A 15,114-nucleotide genomic window follows, 5' to 3' on the forward strand; every position below is an offset into this window, starting at 1 on the left:
AACAAAAACGGTATCCAGATGTGACTCGGCTTCTCCGTTGTGGCCTCTCCAGGGGGTTTGTGTCGTCTGGAGAGCAGATAGATTTGCAGTGATTCCGTGAGGCTGGGTGTCTATAAAAGTTGAAGTAAACAGTTTCGATGTGTGTCACATGTAAACAGTTGATCTTAAATGGATGTCTCCCAGAGCTGCACAACAGAGAAAAGCAAATTGCACACCGTGAAGGCAGGAAGCAGACGTATTCTGAGCTACAAAGGTGAGAAGGATTTGGTGACTCCACCCATCCTCATGTGATGGTGGACACACACGCTAATGTGTAATTTAAGCAGTCTAATAGATGGATAAAATAAACATTGATTTTTAGCTCTCTTTTACCTCTAAACCTATATCTTATCCTTTTTAACAACCGTCATCTTTTAGTACAAAATGATTCCTCTCATCCTCATGTAACTCAAAGTTCTGAATGAATTTAAGATTGTCTCAAGTAAAATGCTTTAAAATATTGTTTCTTTAAACTACACCCTTCTTTCCTTGAGATTCTAAAACAGCCAGCTAGAGCAGTGGCTCTCAGTCCACCTGCACAGCTCAGTGGCCTGGGGACATTTTTGAAATCCCACTGCCTGGACAATGCTCCAAACCAGTCTCTCTGAGTGGCACTCAGGCCTCAGTGGACTTTCAAAGCCCTCAGACAATCCCATGTATAGCCAACACTGAGTACTGACCTCAGGGAAGTATGATTCCACCACCACCCACTTCAAAATCACTGCCATGGGCCTATGACCAAATTATAACCCTCCAATCCCATCTCTGCCTCCTAGAACAGTGTCTTCTCCTGGGAGCTGACATATCAGAGTACAATGATGCATCCAGGGCAAGACATCAAAGCCGTAATTCCCTCGCCTCTTTGCTCTCCTTGCCTCTGCCATCAGCTCTGTATATTGGCCCTGTTCATATCTAATTTATATGATGTTCAGTAATTGCCTTAATGGACTGGAAACAACTTTGGCATGATTAAATATGAATGCAACTCAGCTCAACAGAAAAGGAAAGCCAATTAAAAAAATATATCTAGCTGATAAATTATGTTTCCAGACAATATGATTTGGGTATAATTATTATAAATATGAACAAAGAAAGCCTAAGGATGACTTAGGTTGCATCCAATATCCACTTCTACTGGAAATCTGGGGCATATAACTAATGAGTTTCTGGGAGTGAAAACAAAGAAATAACTAAAGAACTAAATGGATATTTCTATATAGGTTCCCTTGATATGTTCTCTGGAACCTTCATGGGTTCTTATGCTGATGCCCAGGTTGGCTATCCCACAGAATTGTGGTACAGCCTCCAGTGTTATTGACCTCATGTCATCCTTAGGTGTCCTTCTTACTTAAAAAGACAGCCATCTCCTCACATTTTGTAAACCAAATCTCTCAACTGTGAGGATCATTGTGGGGGGCGGGGGAGGGGATATGTGTTGGAGGAGAGAAGTAACAATGAATGGCTTGCAGGAGTTTGAGGGAAGGAAGATCTGGATTGATGCTCACAGGCTGGCCTGGAGTAGTAAAGAGTTCAGGCTTCAGTGAGTCCAGTTTCCTCACAAATGGTTAGAAAGATTAAAAAATAATCGAACCGGCTCACTTGGCTCAGTGATTGAGTATAGACCTGTGAACCAGGAGGTCACGGTTCAATCCCCAGTCATGGCACATGCCAGGTTGCAAGCTCGATTCCCAGTGTGGGACATGTAGAAGGCTGCCAGTCAATGATTCTCTCTCATCATTGATGTTTCTACCTTCCTCTTCCCCTCCCTTCCTCTCTGAAGTCAATTAAAAATATATTTTAAAAAATAAATAAAAAATAAGTGACAGCTTGCCAAAAAAAGAGAAGAACAAAGAAATGACACTGGGAACACCTGAAGGCCACAATGACCCCTGTCAGGACAAAGAAGCTAAAAATTGCCAAGCCATCCCTTTTAGGACAATGCGTGACCGTGGCCATGTCCGTGTCACTGTAACAGAGGGGTTGCTGATAGAAAGATCTGCTGGTTTGATTCGCCACAGCCCACAAAAACAGCCCAGAGACAGAGGCTGCCTATTCTGCAGGACCCTGTCATATGCTCATGTGGATGGTCCACAGTGGACAGAACCAGCCAGGCCTTCCGCACAACTGTGCCAGAGGCTACAGTCTTTACTGTTTCCCCATGCTGCCAAGGAAGGGGCCATGGTCAGCCATGTCTTCTGGGGATTGGTCATTCTCAGGAATTCCCCTGCAGGAAAGTTTCCAAAACCCTACACCCTGGTATAACACCCCAACTAGAAAGAGCAAAAGCAGCAATGAAGATAATTTATCAGGGGAGAGATACTTCGGCAATTCCCCGGGGAGGGAAGGATTGATATTGCCTTAAATTTCATAACCACATACACATATCATGAAAAGCTGAATGCTTATCAAGTCCTTTTTTAAGGCCTGAAAGTTGAATACTGGGAATCTGAGTTATTTATATTTTTAATTATTTACATATATATTGATTTCAGAGAGGAAGGGAGAGGGAGAGAAGAGAGAGAGAGAGAGAGACAGCAACGAAGAGAAAGATTTTCTGATGCCCAGGCATGTGCCCTTACCAGGAATGGAACTGTGATGCTCAACTACTGATCCATGCCAGTCAGACATGTCTGAGTTCTCTTCTTCCTTTTCATCTTTTATCATCTCCCATATTAATATGTAAAGATAATTTTTATACAGTTAACAAAGCACCATTGGTTGTTTTAAAGTCTTTTTTTTATCATAGTAATCAGCTTATAATGTGTTTTCTTACTGACTTTGAGTTGAGGGAGTTAAAATTTGAATGATCAATATTTACCTTGAACTCCATAATCTCAATTCAGGATCAAAGAATTTCTGAAATGTCTTTTAAAACCACAGAGCCTAGGAACCCAGGACACACTAGCAGATAAATCTGCCAGGGTTTTAAAGATTTATCTTATTTTACTTTTTTTTGCTAAATTGTCTCTGAGAAGGTCAACATTACAATGTAACTGACCACAACAGAACCTGGGCATCAATTAAGGTAATTATTCTTCAATAATATTTGTCACTTAAGCCTTGAAGGGCTGGTCTGCTTCTCTAAACTTCACTGTAGCTTACTTTTCACATAATGGCTCTGTTTTGGGAACCATTGATCTAATCTGTAAGACTGATTAGAATCATGCTTAAAATGTAAAAGAGGATTTAGGATGTAAGTGAAATATCTGATGAACCATATATTTATAAAAATAATCAACTGTATATTTTTAAATCTGGCCTTTTGTTGTTAATCCTCATACAAGGATATTTCTCTATTGACTTTTAGAGAAAGTGAAAGGGAGAGGGAGAGACAAAGAGAGAGAAACATCAATGTGAGAGAGACACATTGATTGGTTGCCTCCCACACACACCCTGACCAAGGCACATGTCCTTGACTGGAATTGAGCCTACTACACTTCAGTCTATGGGCTGATGCTCTTTTCACTGAGCCAAACCAGGCAGGGCTAAATCTGGCTTTTTAAAACATAATAGGTTGCTAAATTTCACCATACCTATTGTCTATTCTAAATATTACAAATTTGGAAGTCTCCTTTCTTTGCTGCCAAATTCTACTCCCATGTCCAAGACATTGATCTGATTTACTGCTTCTAAAATCCTATTGGGTGTTATTAGCAAGAAAAAGGCCTGAGTAAGCAAACTGGGCTCTCTGGCAGGTTTAATATACTAGCTACACTGAATAATAAGATGCAAGTATATAGCAACAAATCGTTAATATATATATACTAAGCATTTGTAGAATTCATCAATACGGTAATTAACATAATTTGCAAATGTAGATCTGAGCCTCAATGCCCCAAGAATCCTCTATTTTTCAAACTTAGGTTTTTGCTTTTGCTTATGAACAAAGAATAAAGAGCTCTTTTAAAAGATGGACTCACGGATAAACAGTAATGACCGATGACATGAGTGAATGGAAGAAGTTCTCACATACCCTGGCACTTTGTCGGTTCACTTTCTTCTCCTCGTCAGGAAGTGGAGGCATTGGGTAGGGGTATTTTCTGCTGGAGGCAATAGACCCAGTTGATGAAGAAGGAGACTTGGCAGGAGACAAAGTCCTGAGACGTTGGAGAACACATGAAATAAATATTATGGGATGGCCTAACATCTTTCTCAACTATCTGAAAAGTGGGTTCAGAACAAACCCTCTGATTTCTACTTTCATAGGCCACTACTGCAGGGGTTAGCTACTGGGAGACATTGTCATTCACAACACTGGAATGCTGGCATTTGTATCTTCCTAATCTCATAACGGCAATGGACTGTTTTAATGTTAGTATATAGAATCATACTTTCAACTAGAAAGCCAGGAATGAAGTGTCCTATAGAATAAAAAGTTAAAATGGTGAAGGGATAAAATTATTCTAAGAGCTCATAATGGCAAATTACGTATATAACATCTCAATAGTCTGCCTTATTTTTACCACATAATGTAAAAAAACACACATATTTTTAGCAGTTATTCCAATTCTATTTTTAAGGCCCCCAAATACAATTGGCTACATTTATTAGTTGCTAAGTCACACACCAGTGAAACTCATGCATTCAGAGGCCAATGTTAGTTTTGAAAGAACAAAGGCAAATACAGTGATTTTAATAGTAAATTAGTAAACATGCAAGCAGTAAGGAGTGCAGAGTTCCAGCCAAACAAAGAGTCTGATGAGAACATACAAAAATGGTCTGATTAGTCTCTCCAATCAGCATGTCTGCAGGGGAGGATTCTAGGCCATAGATGTGGATCCTGATAACTCATGTAGGGGCACTTGGTGTGTCAATAAGGTGGCTCTGCTGTGACTGGGATTTTACTAAAACTAAAAAACAACACAGTGACAAGACCCTTTTCTATTTGAATAGCATGTGTTCTCTCCATCATGGAGAAGCTCCAAATGAAAGACATGTATAAGCTCTTGGCATTTTATGCTGTTGATTGTGCACGTGTGGTGGTAATATTTGTGACTAAACTGAGCACACTGGAAGAGCCCATAGTTGCCATCTTATCTTTAAAGTTAATAAAACAAAACAAAAAAACAGCTAAGAGTGGAAAGTGTCAACTCATATCAGTAGAAGATAGATGTGATGATTTAGCAGTAGCTATCTATTCATAAATGTCACCACTACACATCCATGCCTCCTCAGTTCCTGGTGCAAAGTGGTATTGACCTACACAACTGAATGGCTTCACTGCTGCATGAGAGCTCAGCACTGGTTTCTGAAGACTGCACCTCATCTGCATCCTGAGTGACTGGCTCCGCCAGGGAGCAGTGGGTGGGGTAATACTGGCTAGGGGAGGACCTGCAGCCTATACTGAATCCAACGGCATCAAGATGTCTTTCTTCCTCCCTTAAATTTTAGTTCCTTTCTATTCATTCTCATTTGCTCTGGTTCTGTCATGGTTTTCAAATCAGTTCCTATTTCATGGACACTGAATGAAAGCTACTATTTTAAAATAATTTTCCCCTGCAAACCCTGAATGTTCTCGCTCAATTTTAAGAATCAAGCGTGATTCAGATTGCTTTTAATCTGGAACTCCTAATGTTCCTTCTGTTTTTGAGAAATGTCCAGGATCACTCCTTAGTGTGGCTTAGACTATTTTGAATGATTTTTCTTGGGTCAATGCTCTCCACTGTGGAGCACGTGGGCAGAATGAAAAATGTTAGTACTTCAAATCCTCTAAAGTACTATTAAAGCAATGCACTACAATATATTTTTCTAATTTGGAAATTAATTATTTTTAAAACAAGACTATGTTCTTTAGTAAACAAATTCAATATATGTGGAATAAGGACAAGCTTTTGTATTTAAATACAACTTTCCAAAACAAGGGACATTAACCTCTGTGCAGATTTTTAGCCTAATCACCACTGAGAGGATATCCCAGTTCAAGAAAGCTAGTCAGATACACAAACAACTCAATCTCAGTGACTTTAGGGGATCATGCAGGACAAGTTTAACTTGCTGCAGCATATGTGTCCATAACATGAACCATGAGCATATAGCTTCAAAGCCATGCCAGCCATTCCCTGGGCCACAGGTGGAAAAGACCAGCTTTGTACAAATGCGTGGCCATTCCAATGAGGACTGCTGACAGCCAGTCTTCCCCTCAAATACCTTTCCATGACCAAAACCAATTATGACTTAAAACAAAAGAGCAGCATTCTCTAGAACACCAAAGAAACTGCACATAAACACCCAGAACCCCAAAGAAACTGCACATAAACATCCAGGCTAACCTGAGGGGAGAGAAGCAGGACAGTTCGGGTTGGGGGAGGGGCATGGGGTCCTGGAGGCTGGGTGGAATGTGAGAGCATAAAGGGGACAATCTCGGGAAGATGGAGAGCCCAGAGCAGGAGTAAGAGTAGAGAACAGGGCAGGGGGAATCAGTTTAGGGAAAACAAAAACGAACTTGACATTTCTTCCAAGCCACCTCTAGGCTCTGTTCTGACCCTGGCTACTTGCCCAGTGGTTTCAATCGCTTCCACTGGAACCCAGGCATGGGCCCAGCTTATTCGCTGACAAAGTAATCTTTGGACAAATGCTATCCATTAACATCGCTGCGTTTTTTAAAACCATCATAGCCATCGTGGGTGCCATTTAGAATTACACAGTGAAGTGTGTCTGTGTGCCAATGCATTGTGGTATGTCTTAGGGCTGCATCCGATCTCTTGGGCCTGCCTTTAGGAGATATGCCTGTAAGGCCAACCTCAGTTCAGCTCTGTCCCCCAGCACAGGTACACACAAGGGACACAGGGCCACCGCTTGGCTGCGCTCCACATGCAAATTTAATAGTAGCCTAATCCTAAAGGATTTATCAAGTATCCTAAGATAAGATGTCAATGCCCACCCTGTTACTTTTAAGTAGTTGCAGTGAAATGGAAAGGGAATAGGTTTAGGAGTCAGAGCCAGGCTCATAATTCTGGTTCTAAAACTGGCTGTTTTACCTTGAGTTACTCTTTGTGCCTCAGTTTCCTCCACCCATAGAAAGGGAATAAGAATACCTACATCTCATGATGTTGTGGGAAATAAAAGCATGCAATCTATAGCAGTTACTAAGTTCATTTTCAGAGTTACAGCATTTTCCATGAGATCATGGGAGTGGACTCAAAATCCGGTGATGAAGTGAGTCATCCATCCGCTAATACCCAAGAGTAAGGATACCTCCTAGGGGCTCGTAAAGCCCTGTCACCCATGGAACTACCTCCAGGATCTAGGTGTGAAGAGGTCATCCTCTTGCCGTGACCCACCCGCTCCTTCCTAAAGTCCCGGATGTATGCCAGGACAACCTGATCAGCCAGTCACTTGAGCACTAGGGAAGGGAGCACAGCTGAGGCACTCTGATCATTCAACGTCTTCTGGCATTTGCTTTGCTCTTTGTGTGGTCATGTGGATACTATACGTTAAAGAGCTGGCTGTAGTTAGACCAGTTCCCTGCATTCACTAAGTCCTCATTGCATTTTGGTAATGATGCCAGAAACCTCACACCACACAGGGGTAATTAATAAGGTGACCTTTGCCCTCATTGGTGGTTGTGACAGGAAAAGTGGTCCTGAGTGACCTGGCAGCCTAGGAAGCAAACCTGAGCTTAAGAGTAGGGTTGGCAAAGAGCATCAGCCAAGGCATGGATGCACTGGGGGCCTATGATGTGAGGCATGGCTTGGATGGAGAGTGGATGAAATTCTTTCTTTTGTGTTAAAATCCTTGTGTGTATCTCAATTATTCACCACTTCCACCGAAAGTCTGTACTGATTTTCAAGTCTGACCAGTATTACCCTTAACAAAGCAAACAAAAATTAATTCTTAATATGACTATCCGCTGTGAAAACTCCCATCTCATATTGTCAGAGGCGGTAAAGGAGCCCCTAAAATTGCCCTTGCAGCTTTGCACATGCAACCGGAAGTGCTACAGCCTCTCCCCATCCAACTTGCATCTAGTCATGCAGCTTCTGGGCAGACCTGGGTGTTGATTGGAAGAAATGTGAACTCTTCTCTGGGAGCCACATACACTGCTCAGTTCACCCAGGGCAGGGGAATCAACTCTTCCGGGGTACCATTTCATAAATTGCTGCTGCAAAATGCCAAGTTCACTTAGGCATATCAGCCCTAGCCCACATGGGACCAAAGGTGTTCTCTTTGGGTGCCGTGACTGATACAAATTACAATCTGCCCACAAGCCTGAGGAAGACAGAAAGGAGAGATGGGATTGCAGGGGAGCCAAGATTCCAAATAACATTCTGAACCATCTTACCTGTCTTCCTGACGCTGGCCATCTTGGGAGCTATGGGTGAGGGTGGGATGTTGGAATGTGAGTGTATGCGTACGAGATTCAGTGGGGAAGTGGGATAAGCAGAGGGGCGGGGCAAGAGGGAAAGGTGGGGTATAAAAGCAGGACATATTTCTGTGAGCAGGCAGGGATTATGCTTTCCAAGGGGCATATGCAAATGTATGGCTCAAATTCAAATGCAGGTAGGTCTAATCATTTTCTCAAACTATACGTGTCTAAACTAAATGGTACACAGGAAGAGAAAGTCCACCTTATATGGGTGCTGAGAGTTAGATACACATATATATTTTGATATCTGTTAAATGCTGACCCAAGTCACGGCAATAAATAATCAAAAGCTTATAGTTAAGTTGTATTCAGCAGAGGTAGTAGCAGTTCAGCCTATTTTCTTCTTTATATTAATTGCCACAAAGTAATCAGATTTAAAGTGGACATTTGTCTTTAGGGAATCACTCTGATATTATAAAGAATGAAAAAAATGCCATTGAGAGCTCTTGGAAATTCTTTGAGTTGCGGTGAATTTAGTAAATGTGCTAGTTTCTAAAATGTACAGATGCTGTGCCTGCTTGTTTGTGAAGCAAGAACATGTTGCAGATATGCTTCCTATTCTATTTGAAGTGTCAAACACAGTATTTTTATTGGAATAAAAAATCCCTTATCTTTGATGGGAATCTGTAAAGCACTTATCAGCACAGCCCTTCTCTGGTAGCAACTGGCTATACTGAACAAATACAACCTAAACTCATCCCACACACTCTCATATGGCCAATACTCTCTTAATAATTTTCAAGATGCAGCTGATCATTGCTTTTACTCGAAGTAAAATGTCACCAATTGTATTTAGTTCCTTTTTGTATCTTTCCTCAAGTTTTTTGTATGCACTATGCACTCTTAAGATGGTAAGTAGGAAAAATGCACTATGGGATAAGTGAATTCTAGAAATTAAATTGCTCAGGTTAATAATAGTGCTTCTTTATTAGTGGAAAGGATGTTTCATGCCCAGAGAACACTACATAGCATAAAATGAAAAGAAAGCTATTAGAAAGCTCGAGATGGTAATAGGGACATGCACTAGGTGGCAACCCTTTCAAATGGCTTCATTTGAAACATTCAGAAAAGAGCCAGACTTGCTCATGAATCCCAAAACAAGAGGTCAAGAGGCAGCAAAGAAACAAGGACCCTCTCCACCTCTGGGGACTTGTATTGGGAGATATAAGATGGAGAGCCAGTCACACTACAGTGTTTGTATGTGCTGGGAGAATTTGAAAAGGATATAAAATTAATTTATAAAATACCTAAAGTATGGTCCTTCAGTGTTTTTATTCACATCTTCTACCCACTTAGCTACATTATAGTCTCTTTTGAACCATGGGCTTAAATACCTGCAGAAAGCAATGGAAGGAACAAAGAAAGCAGAACAAGATAGAAAAATCTGAAAACACACAGCACAAGCTTAGCAAGGATGTTCTTCACCCTCCAAATGCAAGTGACCATGGCAAATCAACCAGGATGGATGTTGGGTGGTTATGAGGCAGTCTGTACAATCACATGAGCATAAGCTCGGCTACCACAGGGCTCATGGCATTCTAGAATGGATTCACATTTCAGGAGAGCCTTTCCAGTGGTTTTCCAAAGTGACTCAAAAGCTCTTTCGATCAGAGATCACAGCGCTGTGAGCAATCCCATTCACTCACCTCCAAAGTGGCAATTTCCAGGCCACCTCTCATGGAGCTCCTTGGTTTTCCAATGGTAATGGCCCTTTCTGAGGACCCTGAGGGCTGCCATTCCAGCCTGGTGTTTGGGCATATCATCCCAAGAACCATGAGAAGGAGCCAAGTTCTCTTTCCAAGATGAAAGGAAAGACTTTAAAGGGCCTCTGTCTTTCTCCTAACAGCAGATCCCAAGCTGGAATTAATTAACTAACAAGAAAGGCGCTCCAATCAGCTCTAGAAGGACCAGAAAAGGTCTCACTCTTCTGATTCTGGAGTCCCAACACACATTCATCGTGGTCCCCACAGGCCTCCATGACCTCGAGGCTGGGTTTGGTACTGGAGGTGCAGCTGTCACGGTCCTTCCTCGTCCGCTTGCACTCCAGACTAAAGTGTTCATTTTCCATTATGAAATGGCCCTCACAGGGTACCTTCTGAGTGTGTGAGCACCATGGGAGTGATTGACAGCGGATAATAACTGCCGAAGTTGTCATTTCCCAGGTGGATCTGGCAAAGTCTCCATCAGAATTAACCCCAAAGGAAAATCTTAAAGGTATCAAAATTGGGAGGGCAAGTTTTGTTTTCTTTTCAGTTTTATTTTTTACCCTGGGGAGGGGTTGGGAACAGGGAGGGGCAAGCAAAAGCATGTTACCTTAGAACTTGCCCTCTTAAAATAGATCTAAATTCAACAAATTCAGTCTTGGACAAATTTGGAGATTTTACTGAGTTTTCACATTTTAAAAAGTACCTTCTAGAAACACACTAGGCAATGAAAATCAAGCTCTGTAAAACTTTTAAGGTTATTTAGAAACAAACCAGGGGAAATGATAAAATATATATTTTTTGTGGTTCCAGTTTGCTTCTTTTCTCCATATTTAGTTTTAGTTCATAAATACATTTTAAGCATTTAAATGCAAATACATTTAAGTCAAGACTCTATTTCATAGTTACATAAATAAATTAGATTATTTTTTTCCATAGCCATTTCCCTTGTTTTTGGCTATTCCCAAAGTATGCTATAAAACAGTTCATGAAGTTCCCTCCTTAGAGAAGGGCTTTATATGCTTATACGATCATTTTTTTTTGCTAAGATTCTAAGCCAAACCCTTGATTCTGGAACAACTCACACTCATTTTGCCTTTAGCAACAATCATTGCCAACTTGTGCTTTTCACAGAGATAGCCATTGAAACTTGCATAGAGATTTCCACGGAGACTCCGAACAAAAAAGAAAAATAACCAAAAAGCAAGTGCAGCCACAGATGAGGACTGGTGAATGCGAGGGCCTGGGGAACACTGTGGGAAAGCCCATGCAGCGCTTGTTATCAGGTGACACGAAGCCACACAGCAAACTGGGTCGCCCACAGGCAGGTGGCCACATCCAAGAGACATGTGCTCCTTTCACTGACAATCTTAGACGCTCAGAGGACCGGTACCATGGCTACTCCATGAAACCTGCAGCCACGCGGCTTCACTTGCCCCTGATGGGCCTTTTCCTTCTTCTAAGGGAGCATCTCCGATGGGTGTGACCACTGGAGAGAGCTCTCCGTTGTTGCTCCTTCCGGGAAGCTGCTGTGAACCTGTCATCACAGCGGCCTTCCTAAGCCTTCCTAATACTCTAGGTCGTGATGGCTGGAGTGTTGGGGTTTTATCAAACTGCTCTAAACCTGCCTATGTGGCTTGACTTGGCTTGTAGCGCAACATGCAAAAAATAAAATAAAAATGCATTAGACAGGAGAGGAGAGCCGCCATGTGTGCTCTCCAGGAGAGAGAGGCAGAGGAAAACTAGCTGGTGCCGGCTGGACCAGGACCACTTCTGAGCAGATGCCAGGGGTCAGCCAGAGACTAAACGACCCTGTTCTCAGCCAAGGAATGAACTTGGAGGGGGATTAAGTGGCAGCCCAGAATGAAGGGGCAGGCGGAGACTGACCTGTGATCCAGACTCCCTGTCTGGGGGCTGTCAGAGCCCCCGGGGCTTATGCCTTGGGATGGGACTGTCTGGGCGAGGGAGTGCCCCGGCTCAGGTGCTTGGGGCTCCCTCCTGTAAAAACACAATATATAATACAAAGTCTAAGCCCAAAACTTGTTTAACATCACGTACAACAGTGAGGAAGATGCAAAAGCTATCAGGGGGGAAACAATACATTAAACGAGGATATCTTGTGTTGTTAATTAGCAGAGTATGCATTGGTAGTGCATGTTTTCATTCATGGCCCAATGTTCCATCATCCTTTGGGATGATGAGATACTAAAAGGAATGTTGAAATAATACTTCTTAGTTTAAAAAAAAATTAAAAAGATGTATTTTTTCCATGGTCATTCTGCTGCTCATATGGTCACACAAATGATGTTGTTATATCAGAGGCAAATGGGATTATTTAAAAAATATGGAAAGTATTAAAAAAAAACTACTCAACATAATTCTTGATATGCTACATATTAGTATTCCTTCTAAGAAAAAATATTTTTGCAGTATACTGGCTGTACAATAAGGTGTGTGGTCAGCTTCACAGACTTGGCTCCTTTTTAGGTAACATGAGACACGTAACCCAAATCTGAAAAGTCTAAAAAATCTGAGGGAATCCTTTATATTTCTTCTTCATAAAGATAATTCCATTATGATCTTTTATTAAATATTTTATAACTGAATTATCTCACAGGCAAGATTGCTCAAGGGCAAGCTAGCAGTACAGTATTTATCATATGATGCGAGTGGGAATTTTACAGAAAAAATTGTAAAAATAAGTGATCACTTTAAAAAACACTGTTATGAATCTTGCTCAATACCAAGTATTCTTTGGGTTTTAAACTCATAGTTTTAACATAATGTTGGATCTTTTTTTCTTAGTCACTTGAGTTTTCAAAGCATCGTTATATGAGATATTGTTAGAAAACTAAACAGTAGGAAGTTCTGAAGAACATTTTGCAATTTTATCTATACTTCTGTGAGCCACTGGGATCAGTTAAGGAGCTCTTTACCAGCTGACCTCATGCAAAATAAATCAAACAACATTCCAAGAAGAGTTTATCCACAATGAGTCCTAAAGCATCCAAGCACTTTGGGATGTAGAAGATAAACTCTAACAGATTAGTTATTTATGATGGAGTTCTATGATGCCATTCTGGACCATGCAATGGTATCACTTGAACCTATCTATTGTTTCTATGGTAAAATATCCTCTAGTAAACTTTGACAAGCCACTTACAAGACAATACTATCAGCAGGAAGGTCCGAATTTCAGGGCAATGTTATTGTCCTGGACTAAAAAAGGCAGGGTATACGATGGAAAAGCTAATATAAGTTTCTGAGAAGCAGTTAACCAATGCCTGCTATTCAGTTTTTTAAAAATATTGAAGTCATAAAGAAGCAACAGAGATCCTGGGAGGAATAACTAGCACTGAACTGAGATATTAGTAAAAAAAAAAAAAAAAAAAAAAAAAAGTTTTAAATGGATAAAAAACAGCAACATGGTTTATTAAAACCAGGTGGCAAGATCAAAAGCAGAGCCAGGATGTGTTTAATTCCATGGGGCTTAGGGAAGCTTAGTTTTGCTTGTGCTTTATTCAGTGGAAAAACAAGCAAACACACACACACAAAAAATCTGTTTAACTCATTATGAATGACTTAGATGTAACTTCAGATCCCATTCCCAGTTTGAAAAAAAAAAAAAATGTGGCTATTCTTCAAAATGGATAGTGTTGCCTTTGGTGGCAATGATTCCGTTAAAGAGCAAGTTTGGGTAAATGCCCTTATACATGTCCCGGGAAGAAAAAGTGTGAAAGGGAAAGGAATCCCATTCGTCTGAGAGAATGCTTAGAGAGCAGCCAGGAAGCCTGGGAGAGGCGGCATTCGTCACCCAGTGAGCAGTGTCATGCTCTAGGACGGTGGGGAGTTCCCCGATGCTTCTAGCCTGTGTGACTATTGGGGAGAGGAAGGGTGACCCGTCTGAAATGGTTAGACCCCCAGGGGATGAGAAGAAAGGAATGTTATCAAAATTCCCTTCAAATGCAACCAAGACACCGCAAAGGCAGGGAACGAAGAAAAAGCCTGCAGCGAGGGCCAGGCCCCACACTGTCTGTGAGTATTGCTTTGGGCACTGTTGCGGAGATGCCTACGTGAGAGAGAAAAGCCATGGTTAATTTTAAAGTGGCAAGAAAAAAGGGATTGAAGAGACAAAACCCAGACCAGAGGCCTGGTTTTCGGTTCTCTGCCGAGCTGGTGAATTAACGTTCCACACTAACTGCACGGGACCTTGGGTGACAGCCCTTTTCCAGGAGATGTGCAGACTTACTCAGTGGAGTTAGACCGAGGTCTAAATCTTTTGCCTCTGATTTTCTTTCTGTTGCCTCCCACATTACCTAAAAAAAAAAAAAAAAAAAAAAAAAAAGAAAAAAGAAAAAGATAGTTCACAGCTGGATTTGAATACAAATAATAAAAAAAACCACCAGATGTTTAACTATAATATATTGTATTTCAAGTGTCATTTACCATCAGCATCGCCCAGAGCACAGGGCTTTACAACTCTGGTCAACCGTCCCAAGGTGTCTAGTGCACCAGTGCTTTCAAATCCTCCCATTTCCAATCCAAGAAAAAAAAGGAACTGAACTTGTAATCAATGCCCTTTCTCTACCAGGAGAAGAGCTAAAGAGCTTACAAGAAAGAACAAGTCTTTACAACCAGGAGCCACAGAAGATAGAATGTGGGTGAGGTGGACAGATGGGTTCAGAATGCCACCCTGTACCTTGCCAAGAGTTACTTCGAGGTCGCCCATTCTCACAGATGTCTGAAATATGCTTTGTGTCTGGGATCCTTTCACTCCAAGAATGAGAGAGTCCATTTGACCTGAAATTGAAAGTGGGTATGTGTTGTGCAAAAATATAATCAAATGAATGTTTAGAAATCATTAAGCAAAACTTCTTGCTTTAAATCAAGAAAGAAAAAAAATCTAAAATGAAAGAATGAATAGAACATGAACATCTTCATGAAAAAGGCAAAAATTACACAACATTCAACTTAAGAAAAGTCAAATACAATGGAACCCCATTACAA

The 15,114-nt window shown here is 41.2% G+C and overlaps 1 protein-coding gene across 19 annotated transcripts in view; it reads right to left on the reverse strand.

Annotated features, from left to right (window-relative positions):
* ADAM22 (ADAM metallopeptidase domain 22) overlaps positions 1–15,114 on the reverse strand; it is a 165,818-nt gene continuing 150,704 nt past the window's right edge. For 6 of the 19 annotated variants that reach the window (XM_045578471.1, XM_036429517.2, XM_045578473.1 and 3 more), the window contains 4 exons: positions 14,807–14,907; positions 14,357–14,423; positions 4,013–4,136; positions 1–185 (listed from right to left, as the gene is read on the reverse strand). In XM_045578471.1, coding sequence (XP_045434427.1) covers positions 165–185; positions 4,013–4,136; positions 14,357–14,423; positions 14,807–14,907 — 313 coding nt within the window. In that variant the 3' untranslated portion in view covers positions 1–164. Of the gene's footprint in view, positions 186–4,012; positions 4,137–8,320; positions 8,351–9,651; positions 9,739–11,994; positions 12,106–14,356; positions 14,424–14,806; positions 14,908–15,114 lie in introns of all 19 variants that reach the window. The other 13 variants (XM_045578463.1, XM_036429509.2, XM_045578468.1 and 10 more) reach the window with 4 other exon arrangements.

The sequence above is a fragment of the Pipistrellus kuhlii genome, unplaced genomic scaffold (assembly GCF_014108245.1).
Source record: "Pipistrellus kuhlii isolate mPipKuh1 unplaced genomic scaffold, mPipKuh1.p scaffold_m20_p_10, whole genome shotgun sequence".
Lineage (NCBI taxonomy): Eukaryota > Metazoa > Chordata > Mammalia > Chiroptera > Vespertilionidae > Pipistrellus > Pipistrellus kuhlii.